General features: G+C 35.9%; 2 protein-coding genes across 2 annotated transcripts; both read left to right on the top strand.

Moving 5' to 3' along the window:
- Positions 1 to 4859: 4859 nt before the first annotated feature.
- Positions 4860 to 14339, top strand: LOC110968902 (ras-related protein ralB-B-like). The gene is made up of 6 exons (XM_022218907.2): positions 4860 to 4987; positions 7371 to 7401; positions 7873 to 8015; positions 8087 to 8295; positions 9497 to 9671; positions 12531 to 14339. The coding sequence occupies exons 3-6, from the start codon at positions 7902 to 7904 to the stop codon at positions 12636 to 12638; spliced, it is 606 nt and encodes a 201-aa protein (XP_022074599.1). The 5' UTR covers positions 4860 to 4987; positions 7371 to 7401; positions 7873 to 7901; the 3' UTR covers positions 12639 to 14339.
- A 2454-nt stretch (positions 14340 to 16793) lies between these two features.
- Positions 16794 to 22141, top strand: LOC110968905 (fas apoptotic inhibitory molecule 1-like). Its single transcript, XM_022218910.2, has 4 exons — positions 16794 to 16983; positions 18354 to 18582; positions 19124 to 19173; positions 21253 to 22141. Exons 1-4 carry the CDS (start codon positions 16867 to 16869, stop codon positions 21397 to 21399), a joined length of 543 nt encoding a protein of 180 aa, XP_022074602.1. The 5' UTR covers positions 16794 to 16866; the 3' UTR covers positions 21400 to 22141.
- The last annotated feature ends 126 nt before the right edge of the window (positions 22142 to 22267 follow it).

The raw sequence follows: 22267 nt of genomic DNA, 5'->3' as shown, positions 1-22267 counted from the left end.
ATCATTTTTATTTTATTTTTACTTTACTATACTGAAAGGGCTAATTGGTAGCCTATGTCTACTTTATGTACTTTATCACTAACAACAAACAACAACAAATCAAGTGCAAAATATAAATAAAAGTATATACACAAATGATACAAATTGATCATTTGACCAATTGTACAGTTTTGCTACATTTTCTTCCTGAAATCCACCTTGAAATCCTACCCCCTGTTGGGATCAGGATAATCCTGCTTTTTGGGATCAAACTTATCCAGATCCTACTGACATGCTTTGAACAACACAAACTGAAGGTTTGATCCAGATTCAAACTAGGATTGGATTACATGATCTAATCCGATTTCAGAATCCGTCTTTCCCTTTTGACCAACCCATTTTCAAGATTTGATCCAATCCAATAACCAAAATCCAATCAGATTACCTTTGAACAACTGGCCCGAGATGATACTGCAGATGTAATTTTTTTTTTATACAGAGCACTTTTATGCTCTGTATAAAAACTACAGTGTGCTGCATTCATGAAATCAATGAACTGCTACAGAGAAGAGGAAATGACATGAACCCTAACCCTATGAATATCTGCAAAATAAGAGGCCATGAAAACATTTTCGAGGGCTGGGACTTTAACGTCTTCATTTTGATTAATTAATTACAGGAGAAACAGCGGTAACTCTGATGAACCTCCAGCCCAGTAGGTGGCGGTAATGAACCCAAAGCCATGAAGAAGAGCCACAGGAAGCACTGAGTGACGTCAGAAAGTTTGGACAGTGAAGGAAGACGAGGCACTTTGAAAATATTGATATTTGACAAAAATGTGTCATTTTATTCATATTTGTGGTAGTTTTAGCTCATATTTTGGTCATTTTATCCATATTTGTGGTAGATTTCTCTCATATTTTGACCTGCTCCAATCTCGGGCACACAAAAATACAAGGGCATAAGAACTCAGCTGGAGACAGAAACCAGGAAGTCCAACTGCAGATAACACACAACACAGATGGGTGAAGAATTTATCAGACAGAGAACTCACCCAACCAGAGAAGGATGTCCTCGCCAAAGGATTGAACTTCGTTATCACCCCACAGCACTTACCGGTTGTGGACCTCATTACGGCCACAGAGTCAGCCATCAAGAAAAACAACCTATCCTCAACAGAAGCAGAGGGGCTAAGGCTCAAGGTAACAGCAGTCCTCTCTGAAGCTAAGGTCCCCCCTTCCAACCTATCCACCCAAGAAAGGAAGGCAGTGACGACACTGAGACCGGAACATCACCATTCTTCCAGTAGATAAAGGAAGATGCACTGTGATCTTGAACACAACTGATTACCATACCAAGGTAATGTCTTTTCTAAGTGACAACAGCACTTACGAGACTCTGAAGCGCGACCCAACCAGCAGCTACAAAAAGAAGGTTGTGGATTGCCTTCAGAAGCTACAGAAGGAGGAAACAATAAACCGCCTGCAATACCATCGCCTGTACCCTGGGGATGCCATTCCATGCATATAGGGCCTCCCCAAAATTCATAAAGAAGGAGCCCCCCCTCAGACCTATTGTCAGCAGCATTAACTCTGTCACCTATAACATGTAGCCAGCATCTTGGCCCCGTTGGTAGGGAAGAATCCTCACCATGTGCAGAACTCCATGGACTTTGTGGAAAAGGTGAGAGGACTGAGATTGGATGCAGATGAGACCATGGTATCCTACGATGTCACCCCTATTCACATGTGTTCCCACAATGGAGGCGGTGGAAACAGTGAGGCAACGGCTTCTACAAGACAACACCCTCAGCGACAGAACAAACCTCAACCCAGACCAGATTTGCCAACTTTTGGAACACCACCTATTTCCAGTACAGAGGGAGTTTGTACAGGCAGAAACATGGATGTGCCATGGGCTCACCAGTGTCTCCTACTGTGGCCAATCTATACATGGAAGAAGTGGAACACCAACCACCACCAGAACTGAAGAAGCCTCTTGGATGAGAGGTGAAACGTCTTCAAGGAACTTTCTTAAAGTCCAGTGGATTGATTTAAACTGCTTTGGATAATACGTCAAACACTGCTGGGCTGTTTTGGTCAAATTTTGACGTTTGTGTGATTTAAATAAGACAGTGTAGCTACAATGTGATCTAAACCTGCCAATCCTGCATCAATATATTAACGTTATACTGCAACACTTCGGCATTCTGTTATCACACAGCTTGGTGAACTTCTTGTTAAACAACGTGTACACCGTGTGCTGGTTTCCTGTCTGCTGCTTTGACAGGAGTAAACAGTAAACTGCAGTAAACAGAGATCACAGCTCCACTGGCTCCACAGTCTATGTTCCAACCGCGATGAAGTAGTTTTTCTTTCATGTAGCCTGATAGCGCATGACTTTTAACATGAGAACGCCTCTAATTTTCAGTTATTTTGTCAAGACCGAAATGTACAGAACAACAGAAATGTCATTTTATAGACAAAGTTGTCCCATTGTTTATTTCCTGGTCAGTAGGTAAGGGGTCCTGAAAAGCCACGCCTACGAAACATCTGTCTCAGAAACCCTGCTATCACCAGTTGATCGGATCACCAGCTGTCTAGGGTTGCCGAGGAGTGAAACAAAAACAGGACAAACGCTGGTTTCCGGAGGGTTGAAAGAGTAAGTTTACAACAACACAAGATGTGAGCAGAAAAATCACAAAGTCTGTCTTTAGTTCAGCTGAAAATATTAGTTTTTGTCTTTTTTATTGACCAGACTTTTCAGGAAGTAGATGAAGAATAATTAAAGCTCTCATGTAGAAGTCCAACTTCTTTTGGATCCTTGTGGAGAGTTTAATGTTAGAGTTTGTAAAGCTGTTGAGTTTTTAGAATCACATGGATTGTTTTGACATTTAACAAATAAAATTACAGTTGTGGATTTCTGTCATTTAGTCTGGACTAAACAAATAACAGCAGCATAAATCTCAAACGTCTTCATGAGGAGTCTGGATTGAGGTTTCTCACTTGATAATGATCAAAACATGAAATTTAGATTGGTTTAAAGGAATATTCCACCTTAATTCTTTGAATGTTGACCAAAAAGGTTGGTTTCAGGAAGTATTTCACCTACAAGGTCCTCACGCATCCACCTTAAAGGAACATTCCACCTTAAATCCATGGCCATGCACCTAAATTGATGATTTAACCGAGTATTCCATCCAAAATCCTCAAAGAGACCTGAGGGGCTGGTTAAAAGGAATATTCCACCTAAAACCTCAGATATAGACCTGAAAGGGTGGTTTAGAAAAAATCCTTCAATGTGGACCAAAAAAGTTCGTATGGAGGAATATTCCACCTGAAATGTAGACCTGAGAAGTTGGTTTGGAAGAATATACCATCCTAAACATCCTTAAATGTTGACTAAAAGATGGTTTGGAAGAAAATTCCATCTAAAATCCTCCAGTGTAGACCTAAAAGGTGAGTTTAATGGTATATTCCACCTAAAATTCACTACTGTGGACCTTGGAGGTTGATCTGATGGTATATTCCACCCAACATCCTTGAACATAAACTTAAAAAGTTTGTTCAAAGGAATAGTCCACCTAAAATCCTTAAATGTAGACCAAAAAAATCTTGGTGTAAAGGAATATTCCACCTTAAATATAGAGCTAAAGGACGGTTTGAAATAATGTCATAATTTCATTTGTGTGTGAACCTTTCAGATAGTTATTACCTTTACTTATTATTACTAAATTTTCTCTCTCCAGCGCTGTGTTCATCTAGCATTTTTAAGAATATAATACTTTATGGGGATTATGTTTTTATTTTATTTTATCGTCCTATTATTTTTATTATTTATTCATTCATATTTGTAATTTTTTTTTTTTTTTTTACAGTATTTTAGTTTTTAAAATAGTTTTTCTCCAAATTCTGACTTTTTTTTTTTTTTTACTTTGGGCTGTTTTTTGAGGATTTGATGTAATTTCCTGATATTTTTTCCAAAAATATGTTGCATTTTATTGTTTTATCATATTTTTTTATAAATGTGTATATTATAATACTATTATAATAGAAGAAGTGGAGTGTATATGCTCTTTTCATTGTTATCATCATCTTTTTTCTTGCAGTTAAGTGGTTTTTATTTCTTTCTTTCTTTAATTTGGTATAATTTTTTATTTCAATTCAATTCAATTCAATTCAATTTTATTTATATAGCGTCAATTACAGTCAACTCGTCTCAAGACGCTTTACAGAACCCAAATGCCTGACCCCCAGAGCAAGCCCAAAGGCGACAGTGGCAAGGAAAAACACCCTTTTAACAGGGAAGAAACCTCGAGCAGAACCCGGCTCTATATAGGGGGGACCCATCTGCCTGCTGGCCGGGCGGGTTGAGAAGGACAGAAGAGGGCAAGGGGGAGGGATGGGAGAAGAGGGAGGGGTGGGAAAGCAAGGAAAACACAACACACATTTGGATACATGCATGACAGGATATGTGACACAGACAAAGTATAAGCTAACATTGAAAACTGACTCATAATTTACTTCCTGTATGTCATTGTCTTGTAGTAAATTTTACTTATTTTAGTTTAGAGTATTTTGTAGGTTTTTTAAATAAATTATAGTTTTTTTCTCCTCTTAAAAATTGTTTAACAGTCTGTTACATGTTTTTTAAAACCCTTATTTGTGTTTTGTAAATATTTGTTGTTTCTTTTACGTCTGACAAATGTATTATTTTAGTCTCTTTAATGTGATTTATTAAGCATTTCATTTTAAAATATTTAAAAAATATATCTGACATGATAACATGTGCGTATATTGTCCTTTTATTAATATTTTACTGTAATTTAAATTCTCATCTTATTTTTAGTGCCATTTCCTGTTTTCGGTAAAAGCAGCGGAGTGAGCCCTCGCTTCGTCACACTCGATCTTCGGCTGCTTCGAGGTGCGGCTCTGCGGCTGCGCGTCAACTCTGAAAAGTTCACTATTGAGTGGTTTGGCGGCTGAACGACGCGTAGACACCTGAGCAGGTGAGTCGGAGCTTCTCGCCGGGACTCCGGGGCGTCGCCTCGGCTCGTTTCGGCTCAGCTCGGACGCGTTTTCCGCCGTTTTTCTCGGTTTCATGTCAACGAACTGGACGTTTTTCTGCCCGCTGTGCTAGCTAGCTGTCACCGAGCGGTGAGTGGCAGCGCCGGCGGCCAATAGAAGCGCTCTGCGGCGGGGCTCGTCCAATCAGAGGCGCTGTCTCGGCTGGCGGCGGGGCTTCTGGTTTGTTTGTGTCAGCTGGGAGGAAGTTTCCTCAAAGTTCCTCTTTTTGCTCAAACTTAAGAGTTTTTCGGGTTTTTTAGTTTTTCTGAAGCTCCGGAGGCTCCTTACGGTCAGAGAGCCGCAGAGGAGCCGCAGAGGTGCCGCTCTGGTCGGACTAAAAGCTCAGGATGTGTCCTTTAGCTGAACCCGCATAAAGAGCAGCAGAAAGGTCAAGAAGAAGAGCAGTGTTTATGGAAAAATAAAGTGGGAAAAAACCACATTTAAACCTGTTTTTATCAGAAAATAAACCAGATAAATAACATCTAAGCCTGTTTCATTAGAAAATGAAGCAGATAAATAATATTTAAACCGGTTTTTGTCAGAAAATAAAGCCGATAAATAATATTTAAACATGTTAATGGGGAAAATAAAATAGGTAAATCACATTTGAACCTATTTTTGACAGAAAATGAACCACATGAATAAGATTTAATTGTGTTTTTATCGCAGAATAAACCACATAAATCACATTTAATGCACTAAAATGAAATGATTAAAGAGTCTAACAAGTTTAAATGTGGTGCTGAAGATGCTTCAGAGTTATTTATGGAGGAATTATGTAATAGTTTAGTTTAATGAGAGGATTAAAACTAAATATTCAGGCTCCACAGTTTATGTTCACCATAATTATAGAAAATAATTATGGTGTTGTGTTCCCTATTATTTTGGTAATTTAGTTGTTACAACTCAATTTTTTTTCTGAAATTATATTATTCTTATGTGTAGATTTTTATTTTAAAAATTAAACAATTTACTGTTTTTTTCCCTCACAAAAGTATAAGTTTAAAAATCTATTTTAAAAAGAGATTTTTTTTATTTTTATTAAAATATGCTTTTTTTCCCAAATTATTTTTGGACTTCCAGTTTTTATTTATTTATGTTACTTTAATTAAAAAATGATTATTTTGTTTTTAATAAATCATTTTATTTAAAATTGTATTTTGTCTTTTAAATTATGTTTCACTTTATATTTCAAAATTACTAATTGCAATTTTTTTTCAAAAGAAATATAGATATAAAATAGTTAAACCATGAGCTCATAATTCTGTTATTTATAAAATATTTGTTTTAAATTTTTTGTGGAATTCTGTCATTTTTCAAATTATTTTTGGAGTTCCAGTTAAAAACATTTGTTATATTTTTTAAAAATATGCATTGTTGTTTACTTTTATTTTATTTTAGTATTTTATCTTTAAAATCATGTTTAGAAATTTATTTTATAAACCTGACTTTTGAGTATTTTTTCTCAAATATTAAATTTAAAAATATTTCAGCTGTGAGTTAGAATTTCTGTTCTTTGAGAAATATTTTTAGATTCACAGATAAAATTTGGTATTTTTTAAAGACATATTTAATATATTTTTTGTCATGAAATGTTGTATTTTTCTTTAAATTAGTAAAGAAGAATTTAATAAAATTAATTTAAAAAAATAATACAAACATAGTTATAATGATAATTATTTAATTTTGAAAATAATATTGAAAAAATATTTTTGTGGTTTTATTTTTTTACTTGTTGCTTTGAATATATTAGTTTTAGAATTTCATTTTTAGAGTCATATTGTTAGATTTGGATTTATTTCAAATAATTTTAAAACATCCCTTTTTGGAATTTTAATGAACATTTTTTTCCTAAAATGATGTGTTTCAAAAATATTTTTCCAATCCTGTTTTTATGTAATAATTTCTATGTAGTTTTTGTTTGGAAATTTGCTTTTTAAATGATATTATTTTATAATTTTAATTGTAAATTATTGCATTTGTTTGATCAGATATTTTGATTATTTGGTTTAAGTAAAATCTTTTTTTTTATAAATATTGATGTATTTCAGGACTAAATCAACTCTTTTCTTCTTTTTTGTGGAACTTTTCTCTGATTCTGGTTTACTTTGAAAGTTTGACTAAAATCTGCAGCTTTTGTCTCAACATGAGTCTTTATTTAATAAATCAGAGAAATGTGTCAGATCTGAACCTGTTCTGACTGAAAACATGTTTGACTGTTGATGAACATAAACTGATTGAATCAAATATTAAAGGAAGCGTTTCAGGTTTTCTTTCATTTCCTCCCACAGATAAACTGATTTAGTTCTTCTTTTCTGGTTGCAGGTCGGTTCCAACGTTCTTTAAAGGTTTCAAGGTTTGGAAGTTTGTTTTTAATCATGGATTTATTTTTGTGTTGTTATAGTTTAGTCAGATTCTGTATTTTTATTAAATATAAATATAAAAGTTTGCAACAAAACCTAATTTGTTCTTCACTGATGGTCTCTACTGGTTCTTCCTGGTCCCTCCTGGTCTCTTGGACTCCCCTGGACCCTCTTCCTGGTCCCGCCTGTTCTTTCTCGGTCCATCCTCCTGGTTTATCCCGGTCCCTCTTGATCCCTTCCTGTTCCGTCCTGGTCCCCACTCCTGGTCCCTCCTGCTCCCTGTTGGTCCCTCCTGGTCCCTCCTTCTTTTCTTTCTGGACCCTCTTCCTGGTCCCGCCTGTTCTTTCTCGGTCCATCCTCCTGGTTTATCCTGGTCCCTCTTGATCCCTTCCTGTTCCGTCCTGGTCCCTCCTGCTCCCTCCTGGTCCCTCCTGCTCCCTCCTGGTCCCTCCTGGTTCCTGCAGGTCTTCAGTTCTTGCAGTGGACCGGAGTCATGTCCTCCGGTAAGAACAAGACCCAGACATCTCTGGTCCTCCATAAGGTGATCATGGTGGGCAGTGGGGGTGTGGGGAAGTCGGCGTTGACCCTGCAGTTCATGTACGATGAGGTGAGACCTCAGGACCACATTTCCCATCAGCCCCTCTGTCTGTACCGCCTCTAAACCGTCTCCGTCCGCAGTTCGTGGAGGACTACGAGCCCACCAAGGCCGACAGCTACCGCAAGAAGGTGGTGCTGGACGGCGAGGACGTCCAGATCGACATCCTGGACACGGCGGGGCAGGAGGACTACGCCGCCATCAGGGACAACTACTTCAGGAGCGGAGAGGGCTTCCTGCTCGTCTTCTCCATCACCGAGCACGAGTCCTTCAGCGCCACGTCCGAGTTCAGGTGGGCTTCAGTAGAACATCAGAGTACAGGTGGGCTTCAGTAGAACATCAGAGTCCAGGTGGGCTTCAGTAGAACATCAGAGTCCAGGTAGGCTTCAGTAGAACATCAGAGTTCAGGTGGGTTTTGGTTGAACGTCCTAGTTTTAGTGGATTTCAGTAGAACATCAGAGTACAGGTGGGCTTCAGTAGAACATCAGAGTACAGGTGGGCTTCAGTAGAACATCAGAGTACAGGTGGGCTTCAGTAGAACATCAGAGTTCAGATGGGCTTCGGTAGAACATCAGAGTACAGGTGGGCTTCAGTAGAACATCAGAGTACAGGTGGGCTTCAGTAGAACATCAGAGTACAGGTGGGCTTCGGTAGAACATCAGAGTCCAGGTGGGTTTGGGTAGAACATCCTAGTTTTAGTGGATTTCGGTAGAACATCTGAGTTCAAGATGGTTTTTGGTTGAACACCAGACTTCAGTTGGGTTTTTGGTAGAACATCAGAATTCAGGATGGTTTCATAAAACGTCCAAGTTCACGTAGTACGACTGTTCAAGTCCGCGTTTTTTTGGATTTAGGTTTATGTCAAATATCCGGGCTCTGATGGGTTTCCGTAGCATTTCTTACTTCAGGTTGGTTTAAATAATGTTTGAGTTAGGCGGGTTTTAGTAGAACATCTTGGGTTTAGGTGGGTTCAGTGAAAGGTTCAGGTTTGTTTCTGTAGCAGATTCGGGTTTGGATGGTTTTTGGTGGAGCGTTTGAGTCCAGGTTGAGTTTAGAAGAGCGTTTAAGTTCAGGATGGTTTCTATGAGGGAACCCTTTAGATCAAATATGACCACAGAGAGACGTAAAATGATCCACAAGTGACACAAAAAGATACAAAATGACCATAAAAGACATAAAAAGACGCACAAGTATTAGAAAGACAAACAAACCGATGTAGTACGAACACAGTCTTTTTGTTGGTTTTTAGTCTCTTTGTGGTCGTTTTGAAGGTTTCTGTGGTCGACTACTGTTCATTTTGGGTCTTTTTGTGGCAATTTTGCATCTTTTTGTGTCTCTTTATGGTCTTCTTGTGTCGTTTTGTGTCTTTTTGTTTGCCTGTAGCTGAAAATGTTCCCGTTTCGAAGGTAAAACTTTTGGAACATCCTGAAGTCGCTGTGGACAAAGCATCAGGTGGGACTTTTCGTTTGATTTTTTCCTGGTTGTGGTCTCAGGGAGCAGATCCTCCGGGTGAAGGAGGAGGAAGTCATCCCTCTGCTGGTCGTTGGAAACAAGTCAGACCTGGAAGAGCGACGGCAGGTTTCAGCCGAGGAGGCGGCGGCGAAGGCCGGCGAGTGGAACGTCCAGTACGTGGAGACGTCGGCCAAGACCAGAGCCAACGTCGACAAGGTACCAAAAAAAATTAAAATGGTATAAACGTCAACATTTAGAGCAAAAACTATGAAAAATGATGAATGATGAAGGAAACTGAGCTTTTTCCTTTAAAGAAATTCACATTTTCTCTAAAAATACCACCAAAGGAGCCGTAAAAGAGCCATGAAATTTGGTTGAAGGTAAAAAAATCCATTTGCAACAACAAGAATCTAGTGAAAGAGCCAATAAATATTAAAACTTTAAGATATTTTTAACATTTGTCATTAAAAACAAGCAGATTATGACATTATTCATACTTCTACAGGCTGCAGTGAGCCAGTTTGTCCACCAGATGGCACCTAATGTCTGATCAAAAACTGGTGTTTTTAGGTATTTTTAGACAGAAATGTGCATTTTTACTCTTCAATCCTCAAATATTTAGCTAAAGTTTGACTTTCTGATGCTGAAATCTGCTTTAAAAGTCAGAAATGTTCGACCAAAAATTGGAGATACCAAATTCAGTCGGATGTTTAGTTAATGTACTCAACTGCAGCAAAGGAGCCGACGAGCTAGCTAACCCAACTGGATATTAATGTATGAAACTGTCTAAAACCTGGATATTAATGTAGTAAAGAGTCTAAAACCTGGATATTAATGTAGTAAAGAGTCTAAAACCTGGATATTAATGCAGTAAAGAGTCTAAAACCTGGATATTAATGTACTAAAGAGTCTAAAACCTGGATATTAATGTAGTAAAGAGTCTAAAACCTGGATATTAATGTAGTAAAGAGTCTAAAACCTGGATATTAATGCAGTAAAGAGTCTAAAACCTGGATATTAATGTAGTAAAGAGTCTAAAACCTGGATATTAATGTAGTAAAGAGTCTAAAACCTGGATATTAATGTAGTAAAGAGTCTAAAACCTGGATGTTAATGTAGTAAAGAGTCTAAAACCTGGATATTAATGTAGTAAAGAGTCTAAAACCTGGATATTAATGTAGTAAAGAGTCTAAAACCTTGATAATAATGTAGTAAAGAGTCTAAAACCTTGATATTAATGTAGTAAAGAGTCTAAAACCTGGATATTAATGTAGTAAAGAGTCTAAAACCTGGATATTAATGTAGTAAAGAGTCTAAAACCTGGATATTAATGTAGTAAAGAGTCTAAAACCTGGATAATAATGCAGTAAAGAGTCTAAAACCTGGATAATAATGTAGTAAAGAGTCTAAAACCTGGATATTAATGTAGTAAAGAGTCTAAAACCTGGATAATAATGCAGTAAAGAGTCTAAAACCTGGATAATAATGTAGTAAAGAGTCTAAAACCTGGATATTAATGTAGTAAAGAGTCTGAAACCTGGATATTAATGTAGTAAAGAGTCTAAAACCTGGATATTAATGTAGTAAAGAGTCTAAAACCTGGATATTAATGTAGTAAAGAGTCTGAAACCTGGATATTAATGTAGTAAAGAGTCTGAAACCTGGATATTAATGCAGTAAAGAGTCTAAAACCTTGATATTAATGTAGTAAAGAGTCTGAAACCTGGATATTAATGAATTAAAGAGTCTAAAACCTTGATATTAATGTAGTAAAGAGTCTAAAACCTGGATATTAATGAATTAAAGAGTCTAAAACCTTGATATTAATGTAGTAAAGAGTCTAAAACCTGGATATTAATGTAGTAAAGAGTCTAAAACCTGGATATTAATGTAGTAAAGAGTCTAAAACCTGGATAATAATGTACAAAAGTCTTGAAAACCTGGATATTAATGTAGTAAAGAGTCTAAAACCTGGATATTAATGTAGTAAAGAGTCTAAAACCTGGATATTAATGTAGTAAAGAGTCTAAAATCTGGATATTAATGCAGTAAAGAGTCTAAAACCTGGATATTAATGTAGTAAAGAGTCTAAAACCTGGATATTAATGCAGTAAAGAGTCTAAAACCTGGATAATAATGTAGTAAAGAGTCTAAAACCTGGATATTAATGTAGTAAAGAGTCTAAAACCTGGATAATAATGTACAAAAGTCTTGAAAACCTGGATATTAATGTAGTAAAGAGTCTGAAACCTGGATATTAATGTAGTAAAGAGTCTAAAACCTGGATATTAATGTAGTAAAGAGTCTGAAACCTGGATAATAATGTACAAAAGTCTTGAAAACCTGGATATTAATGTAGTAAAGAGTCTGAAACCTGGATATTAATGTAGTAAAGAGTCTAAAACCTGGATAATAATGTACAAAAGTCTTGAAAACCTGGATATTAATGTAGTAAAGAGTCTGAAACCTGGATATTAATGTAGTAAAGAGTCTAAAATCTGGATATTAATGTAGTAAAGAGTGTAAATTATTAAGCAAAACTACAAAAAAAATAATGAATAGTGAAGAGAATTGAGCTTTTTCCTTTAAAGAAATTCACATTTTCCCCTAAAAATGGCACCAAATGAGCTGTAAAAGAACCACGAAATTTGGTTATAAGTCAAAAAAAGCATTTTAAACAACAAGAACCCAGTAAAAGACCCAATAAAATGTCAAACCTGAAGATATTTATAATGTTTGTCTTAAAAACAAGCAGATTTAACTGTAATAAAAGAAGTGTTCTGGTCTGTAATGAGCCAGTTTGTCCACCAGATGGCATCAAATGTTTGTTTCAAAACTGGTGTTTTCAGGTATTTTAAGACAGAAATGTGCATTTTTACTCTTAAATCCTCAAATATTTAGCCAAAGTTTGACATGTTGACGCTAAAATCTGCTTTAAAAGTTGAAAACTTTTGACGTAAAAATTGCAGATACCAGATTCAGTTGGATGTTTATTGATTCCAGAGCATGAAGTTGCCCGAAATAAAGAATAATTTTCAGATTTCTGTTGTAAATAAATGTTCCTGTCGTCTGCAGGTGTTCTTCGACCTCATGAGGGAGGTCCGCAAGAAGAAAATGTCCGAGAGCAAAGACAAGAACGGGCCGAGTGGCAAGAAGAAGAAGAAGCACTGCTGCTTACTTTAACGCCTGAGGGCTGCAGCCGTCCAATCAGCAGCCAGGGAGGAGGTCAGATGATCACCTGTATGAAAACACACATGTACAGAAAACATCCACTAAAGCATGAAGACGCTGGAACCCTCTGAACCACCGGCAGCTGAAAGAAAAAAAAAAAAAAAAAAAAGCCAGAAACTGTAAAAAATTCACCAGACGTTGAACTTTCCAACAGTCCTCGAACGTGTCACGTGTAGCTTCAGGTTCCATTCGGAAAATTCATTGAAATATTGCAACATTTAATCAAAATTGCTTTATTCTTCATGCGCTGATTAAAAAAATTGACAAAAATAAACGCTTTACTGTGAAAATATTCTGTAAAAAGCAAAAAATTCTTCACTCTTTGGTGGAACCGTGAAGCCATCAGCGACTCAGCTGTGATTAATGGTCGTGTTAAAAAAAATTCAGAACGTTTTCAGCTGAACTGCAGCCAATGTAGATGGAATGGAAGCAAATTGACATGTAAATAGTTAAAAATCACCAAATTCTAGAGCCAACGCTTAAATCCCTAGTGTTCGTGGACACGTAGACATGTCGATTCCATGTTTTTTTTATTTTGTGGAATAAATAATCAAAGAATTTCAACTTTTTTTCAGGATTGGTTGCGTTTAAACTCCATCAAACTGCTCAGAAAACATTTCTGAGTTCTCTTCTTCTAGACTTTATATTTCAGAGAATAAAAACCGCTGCTGGGAGTTCAGATTGTTGACGTTCAGCCGTCTACACTGAAAAAACTGAATAATTCACCAGATACTGAACTTTCCAACAGTCCTCGAACATGTCATGCTTCAGGTTTCTTTGGGAAAATCCATCATAATATCACAACATTTCATCAAAATAGCTTTTTCCTTCATGCGCTGATTAAAAAAATCGCCAAAAGTCAGCACTTTGCTGTGAAAACTTTCTGTAAAAACCTAAAAATTCGATGCAACCGTGAAGCCGTCAGTGACTCAGCTGTGATTAACGCTCGTGTTCCAAAAATTCAGAATGTTTTCAGCTGAACTGCAGGCTGTAGAGGGAATGGAAGAATTTTAATTTCAAGTGTTCATGGACACTTTTACACATCGATTTGAGTAAATAAACCGAGAAATTCAACTTTTTTTTCATGATTCGTTGCGTTTAAACTCCATCAAACTGCTCAGAAGACATTTCTGGTTCTCTCTACTTCTAGACTTTATATTTTATTTAATAAAAGCTGCTGCTGGGAGTTCAGAGGGTCGACGTTCAGCCGTCTACACTGAAAAAACCTCCTCAGACAGAATGAAAACAGGAAAGTCCACAAACCGTTTGTCTGAACCCGAGTCCAGGACGAACAGGTTGAGGATAGAAACCCTACAGATGCTCCCAGAGCTCCTGCCGCCTCGTAGGAAACGTCTTCGTGCCTTCAAACTCTCCAGTATTCTCAGAAGTTTCCTCTGAAAAGCCAAAAGCGTCTCGTCTCTGAGTCTGTCGTCAGTGTTTCCTCACATTCCTCGTTTCTAATTAAGACACTTCCAAACACTCCTTTTGTACGAAGCTTCGTCCTCACCTCCCACCAGTGGAAACTAATTTATAGAAGACCTCTAAAGGGAATATTTAAACACCGCGTGGCTTCGTTACACTGTCGGACTTTAAACGTGTTTGTGTCGACTTTATAGACAAACTGTTTGATAATAAAAGACCGACTGATCACGACTCGAGCCTCGTTTCTGCTGATTGAAGGTTTTCAGGGATGTTTGTCCAGAGAAGTTGTTGTTTCTGCACCAAAGGTCCAAAAAAACGGGAAATTTGTCTCCGGACAAGAATAAACTTCAACATTTAGAGAGTAAAAGTTGATGAATGATGAATAAAAATGAGCTTATTCCCTTAAAGAAATTCGCATTTCCTCTAAAAATAGCACCAAAGGAGCCGACTAGCACAACTAGCTTTTAGCTTTTTCACACGTCTGTATTAAAACCTGTTTCATCATAAAACACAAAATATAAGAAGAATCTCTGATTGAACTAAAACCGATGAAATGACCGTTTCCATCAGGTTGTCATGGTAATAAAAGTCAAAACAAGAAGAATCCATGAAAAAAATCTGATAAAATTCAAACCTGAATTATAGATTTAACATTTGTTAATCATAAAAACGTAAAAAAAACATTAAAGCAACAGATATTTCCATTATTGTTTCCTAAATAAAAGTGATTGTAATGAGCCAGTCTGGCCACTAGATGGAACCTCGATGTCATTTTTATAAACAAACAAAATCATTTCACCCAAAAATAAAAGATATGTAACTGAAAAAAATGTTGAAAATTCTACATTAAAATCTTCTTTTATATGAAAAAGAAATTCCTCAAAATATTTTTAAAAATTAAAAATAACAAATATTGCATCACAGTATTTCTATTTGTTCAGTTGAATATAAAATAAATCAGCATTTAAATAAACATTTTATTCTGACAAAATCGTGAACTAAGGCAGCAAAATATTCTAGAATTTTTTTAAAAAACTAACAAAACATAAACATTGATCCTTTTTTATCTGTGTTTGATGAAATATTAAAAAACAAAACTGTGATTGAATAATTACATATTTTTAAAGAAAATAAACAACAAAAATGAACCGTTTATATACGTTTTTATAAAATGTTTAAAAAATCTGTTTAGATAATTAAAACATTTTAAAAATATCAGCAAATCCAACAATAAACAAACATATTTCAACTTTTTATATTTTTAACAGATAAAAAAATAAAAATTCATAAACTTCATTTAAATAATTGCTGGAAATATTTGAGAAAATATAATAATTAAATATTTAAAACACTTTTAGATAGTTTAGATTTTAGAAGCTGCATTTAATTAAGTACTTTAAATATTTATTTGTTAAAAAACTTAAAATTAAAATATAAAAATTCTGAAAATTGTGGTAAATGTGTTTAAATAGATGCAGGTTTATTATTTTTATTATTTTGTCTTTGAATAAATAAAGTTCAGTTTGAGCAAATGTCTTATTTCTTTTGTTTTTTCTTAGTTTAGTGTCAAGTTAAAGTTCAGTGAACTATTAAAAAAAAACATTTAAAAACAACTAAAGGCACCAAAAGTAAACCTCTGAAAGACACAAACAGGAGGTGATCCAGGCTAAATAAAGTTAAAACTGAACTATAAGCCTCTAAATTTAAAGGTTTTTAATGAGTTCAGCTGAAAACAGCGACACTCTGCTGTGTTTTCGACGACCAACGAGACCAAAGAAGAATAAATCAGATCTCCATAATTCTTCCTCTGAGTTGCGTGATCTGGCTGCAGCTCAGAAATGCGACACATTTAGCAGAAAACAAAGAGACAACGGCGGCTTTGTTCGGCTCGAGCTGCCGAACCGAGACGTTCCTGACGTCTGAGGAGAAGAAGAACTGACAGTCTGAGGAGTGCGAGGGGGAATATGACTTCACAATGAGCAAAAATATCAATAAAAGCATAAGAAATACATATGAGAAGCTGGATGTGTGAAGCATAGGGAGGAGGTCATAAAGCACAGGACTCCCCCCATCTGGGAGGTCTATGCAGCTTCTGAAATCACTGAAACTTCAATTTTTCTCACAGGAAAACATGTAAATTTTAATAAAGAAGTAGGCTGGGGTTGATATGGAGGGAGCAAAGGAAGGAGAAGAGGTGAGGTTGGGGTGGATGGAGGGGTTTGTTCTCCAGTTAAAACATGTTATAGTGATATTAAGTATTTAATGACAGTGAAACTCTGAATTTTATTGAGTTTGTGAGCCTAAACTTTGCTGCTATTGTAGAGCTATAAGGTTTGGGTGGAGGTCGGGGTGGATGGATGGGTCAACAGAACACTGGACTCCAACACAGGAGGCTGCCGTTTCTGTTTCAAAGTGATTTTTACAGATGTTCATTACAAAGATCCCGTGTTCCAACCCAAACCCGATTGTTCCCCTAAAACTGAACTGTTTTTGGTCAGAGAACGTAAATCAGCTCGAATATTTAAGCTTTCTGACAGAGTTGCGTCGATAAGAGTTCCTCAGGAAGACGAGGTGTTTCTGTAAGCCGAGCCTGTCCTGATTATCTGTGTCAGTATAGTGAGCTCACAGCCTTAAGCCTCTTACAGTAATACACCTGCTGCTGAGCCGACACCACGGCCGAATCCACACCCTGGACACGGTGTTTGGGTCGGTTTGGTGATCCAGGCACGTCCAGGTCTGGAGCCTGAGGCCAGCTGAGATGCTGGGTGGAGATGTGGTCGCCGTCTGGGAGGTGGCGCTGAGCGACGGCGTCTATCGGATCGAGTTCGCTCACGGAACAACCACTGGGAAACGTGTCGTATACGTCAACGGGAAGGTGAGACCTGGTTTGGTTCTGCTTCTGGAAATGACGTTCACTGTTGAGTCCTCAGGTCTCAGGAACCTGGATATGAATGCACTAAAGTCTTAAAAACCTGGATATTAATGTAGTAAAGAGTGTAAAACCTGGATATTAATGTACTAAAGACTCTAGAACTTGGATATTATTAATGTAGTAAAGTCTTTAAAACCTGGATATTCATGTACTAAATACTCTAATATTTGGATGTTAACTTACTAAGGAGTATAAAACCTGGATATTAAGGTCGTAAAGTGTCAAAAACCTGGATTTTAATGCATGAAAGTACCAAAAACCTGGATATTAATGTACTAAAGTCTTAAAAACTTAGATATTAATGTAGTAAATACTCTAAAACTTGGATATTAATCTACTAAAGAGTCTGAAACCTGGATTTTTTTATGTAGTGGACTCAAAAACCTGGATATTAATGTACTAAAGAGTCAAACAGCTGGATATTAATGTACTAAAGAGTCTAAAACTTGGGCTTTAATGCACTAATGTACCAAAAGCCTCGATATTAATGTAGTAAGTGTTTAAAACCTGGATATTAACACAAAAAAAGTGTCAAAACAGATTGACGTTTATACACAACATGTGACAAACCTGGATATTAATGTACTAAAGCGTAAGGAGGAGGTTGGGGTGGATGGACGGGTTCATTAGATTGTTACTCCACCATGAATGGGGAAGTTTTGTGACGATCGGTGTATGTTTGTCTGTAAATCTGTCTGTCTGTCTGTCTGTGTGAAACTCAAAAATGGAGCAACAGATTTGGGTGACATTTTCAGGGAAGGTCAGAAATGACACAAGGACCAAGTGGTTAAATTTTGACAGTGATGCAGCTTATAGTCTGGATCCACAGATTTGTTAAAGATTTCATAATTACTCTGTACTTTTTGTATTAAAGTGATGGTTCTACTGTTAAAACGACATGAAGTGGGTTTGGGAGGAGGTTGGGGTGGATGGACGGATTAGTTTCCCTTTTCAGCACAATTTTTACAGATTCTATTGATTTGAATTAACAACAGAAATAAAAGTTCTAAATCCAAAAACTGATTGTTCTCTCAACCCAAACAAGTAGTTTTTCCACTAAGGTGATGGTTCTACTGTCATAGAGACACAATGTTGGTTTATGGAGGCGATTGAGGTGGATGAAGGGTTCATTAGAAGTTATTCTGCTTATTTTATTGTAAGTTCTGTAATTTACCCCAAACCCTGATGTTTTGTCCTAAAACAGCTCTACAGTCACTAGAGTTCAGTCTCTACGACGACGACAAAGTCGGTTTGGGAGGAGGTTGGGGAGGACGGTTTTCATGAAATAACAGCTGTTACTTCCTTTCCAACAGGAAGTGGTCAGGAAAGACTGGATGTTCAAGCTGGTGGGTAAGGAGAGCTTCACGGTCGGAGGCGCCGGCACCAAAGCCACCATCAACATCGAGGCCATCAGCGGCTTCGCCTACGAGTATTCTCTGGACGTCGGCGGGAAAAGTCTGCAGAAGTTCATCGACAACCGAGCGAAGACCACCAAGACGTGGCTGCTGTCGGTGGACGGGGAGGACTGCAGGGTGGTTCTGGGTGAGGCCTCCAGGGTTGATCTGCTGCAGAGAAGCTTTAATCTGCTCTGAGCTCAGGTTGAAGGTATTTAAGGAAACATGAGCTAAAGGCTGCGGATGAATCTGAAACTCTAAAACTAAACCATGTCTTCTAAAAACCACCAACAGCTGCATTTATTTCAATTGAATTTAAATTTTAATAAATATTACTTATAATTTAACATAAAAAATCTGCAAAATCACAGTAAAAAATGTTTATCTTTTTTAAACATAACATTTCTTTAGAATAACAGCAAATATGTGTAATTAATGATATTTTTGTTAATTAAAATGAATAAGAAAAGCATAATTTTATGATCAAAAATTGTCAAGCAGCAAATTACTATTTATAAAAATACATGTTTTTGATGTGCTCGTTATTTACAGTGTTTGTAGTTTAATGAATCTGTTAAAATCAGTCAAATATCAGTGGAACGTTCCAGTTAAAACAGTTTTAAAAGGTTTGTTTTGTCGCTACAGGTGATGTCTGGAGGCTAAAATCTGTTTTTATTTTCTTCCAACAGAAAAGGACACGATGGACGTTTGGTGCAACGGACAGAAAATGGAGACGACGGTGAGACTCGACAGATCTGAGGTTTTCTGCTAGTAATCAGATTACATCTTTATGTTGTAATCTGCTGGATTTTACTGCACGTTTCAAAGTAATCAGATTACATCTTTATGTTGTAATCTGCTGGATTTTACTGCACGTTTCAAAGTAATCAGATTACATCTTTATGTTGTAATCTGCTGGATTTTACTGCACATTTCAAAGTAATCAGATTACATCTTTATGTTGTGATCTGCTGGATTTTACTGCACGTTTCACAGTAATCAGATTACATCTTTATGTTGTGATCTGCTGGATTTTACTGCACGTTTCAAAGTAATCAGATTACATCTTTATGTTGTAATCTGCTGGATTTTACTGCACGTTTCAAAGTAATCAGATTACATCTTTATGTTGTGATCTGCTGGATTTTACTGCACGTTTCAAAGTAATCAGATTACATCTTTATGTTGTAATCTGCTGGATTTTACTGCACGTTTCAAAGTAATCAGATTACATCTTTATGTTGTAATCTGCTGGATTTTACTACACGTTTCAAGTAATCAGATTACATCTTTATGTTGTGATCTGTTGGATTTTACTCCATGTTTCAAAGTAATCAGATTACATCTTTATGTTGTAATCTGCTGGATTTTACTGCACGTTTCAAAGTAATCAGATTACATCTTTATGTTGTGATCTGTTGGATTTTACTGCACGTTTCAAAGTAATCAGATTACATCTTTATGTTGTAATCTGCTGGATTTTACTACACGTTTCAAGTAATCAGATTACATCTTTATGTTGTAATCTGCTGGATTTTACTACACGTTTCAAGTAATCAGATTACATCTTTATGTTGTGATCTGTTGGATTTTACTGCATGTTTTAAAGTAATCAGATTACATCTTTATGTTGTGATCTGTTGGATTTTACTCCATGTTTTAAAGTAATCAGATTACATCTTTATGTTGTGATCTGTTGGATTTTACTCCATGTTTTAAAGTAATCAGATTACATCTTTATGTTGTGATCTGTTGGATTTTACTGCATGTTTCAAAGTAATCAGATTACATCTTTATGTTGTAATCTGCTGGATTTTACTGCATGTTTCAAAGTAATCAGATTACATCTTTATGTTGTGATCTATTGGATTTTACTGCACATTTCAAAGTAATCAGATTACATCTTTATGTTGTAATCTGCTGGATTTTACTGCTCATTTCAAAGTAATCAGATTACATCTTTATGTTGTGATCTGCTGGATTTTACTGCATGTTTCAAAGTAATCAGATTACATCTTTATGTTGTAATCTGCTGGATTTTACTCCACATTTTAAAGTAATCAGAGTAAACCCTGAGTTTGTACTTCAGTCTTACTACCTTATAGATGTTGTTTTCTAGTAAAAAATGCAATAATTTCAATATTTTATCTGCAAGTAATCCAAAAGAAATCCAATTATATTACTTTATGTAATCCAGTGGATTATGTTACATCATTTGAATCTTTTCAATTGTTTCTAGTATAAATTTTAATATTCTCAAATGTTTTCAGCATAAATGTTAATATTCTCACAGGTTTTTAGTATAAATTTAAAAATTCTCACATATTTTTAGTAAACATTGTAATATTCTCTCATGCTTTTAGGATACATTTTAATATTGTCACATGTTTTGCGTATAAATTTTAAAATTCTCACGTTTTTAGCCTAAATGTTAATATTCTCACATATTTTTAGTACATATGTTAATATTCTCACGTTTTGAATAAAAATTGTGATATTCTTCGGTGTAATTTTAATATTCTTACATGTTTTCAGTATAATTATTTAATATTCTCAGATGTTTTAAGTGTAAATTTTAATACCCTCACATGTTTTCAGTCTACAGTTAGATATGTTTCTGTATACTTTTATTATTCTCGCATTTTTAGTATAAATTTTAATATTCTCAGATGTTTTTAGCATAAATTTGATTTAGATATCCTCCTATGTTTTTAGTATACATTTAAATTTTCTTATATGTTTTTAGCATTAGTTTTGATATTCTCTGATGTTTTCAGTACACATCTTTTCTGTCTAACTTTTCCTTTTTTGTCCTCAGGGGGAGTTTGTGGACGACGGCACTGAGACTCACTTTTCTCTGGGAGAACACGACTGCTGCATCAAAGCTTCCAGCGGCGGGAAAAAGAAGAAGAACGGCATCGATCATCATCTGCTGCTGGACGGACAGAACGTGTCGCCGCAGTAGAACCGAACCACCGGACTCTCAGAGAAAACAGAACCTGAGCAGGAAGCAGCTCTGAAAACGTCGTTTTATCTCAAATGTCCAAGTCCTGCATCAGATATTAAAGCAGCTGCTGGTCCGAAGCTGAGCTCTGGAAAATATTCTGGCTGAATTTTCTGAAACTTCTCATGAAAACAGGAACTTTTTGAGGCCACGGCAACGACAACTTTTTAAAAATATTTAAAGACACTGATGAATTATTGTTGTCATTTTGGGTACATTTTAAGTCATTTTACAAAAATATCAGGTCATTTTGATAATTTTCATGTTATTTTGGGAACAATTGTGAGTCATTTTAGAAAATGCTGAGTTTTTATGACAGCATTTCAGTCATTTAGGAGAATCTTGAGTCATTCTGAGAAAAATTTGAGTCATTCTGGACGAGTTTAAAGACTTTCTGAGTAATTGTGAACAATTTTGGACACTTTTTAAAATCATTTTGGAAATGTTAATTCTGGAGAACTTCACAGTGATGTTCTTCTCTTGTGTTGTAGTCGAGCTGAAATCCAACATAAACGGTTGATAAATTCATTTTTTCTTCATTTTAATTCAGTTTAATGTGAGTTTGAATTTTCACAGCCAGACAACATCATTTGGCCCTTTTTTTAACTTTGGTGACATTAAAAAAAAAGCTTTTTATAGTTTATATCAGTTCTTATGTACAACCATCATTGTTGAAATAAATATAAATAAAGGGAGACGTGAGTTTCTTGTGTTTTGTGTTTTTTGTTCAGTAATTTCTGCAAAAAAACATTATTATTATCATCATTATTATCACGATTGTTGTAATTATTATGATTATGATTATTATTATTATTATTATTATATACAA

This window comes from Acanthochromis polyacanthus, chromosome 22 (assembly GCF_021347895.1).
Source record: "Acanthochromis polyacanthus isolate Apoly-LR-REF ecotype Palm Island chromosome 22, KAUST_Apoly_ChrSc, whole genome shotgun sequence".
NCBI classification, from domain to species: domain Eukaryota; kingdom Metazoa; phylum Chordata; class Actinopteri; family Pomacentridae; genus Acanthochromis; species Acanthochromis polyacanthus.
The sequence above is the reverse complement of the archived record's forward strand: the minus strand, read 5'-3'. Positions and strand labels throughout refer to the sequence as shown.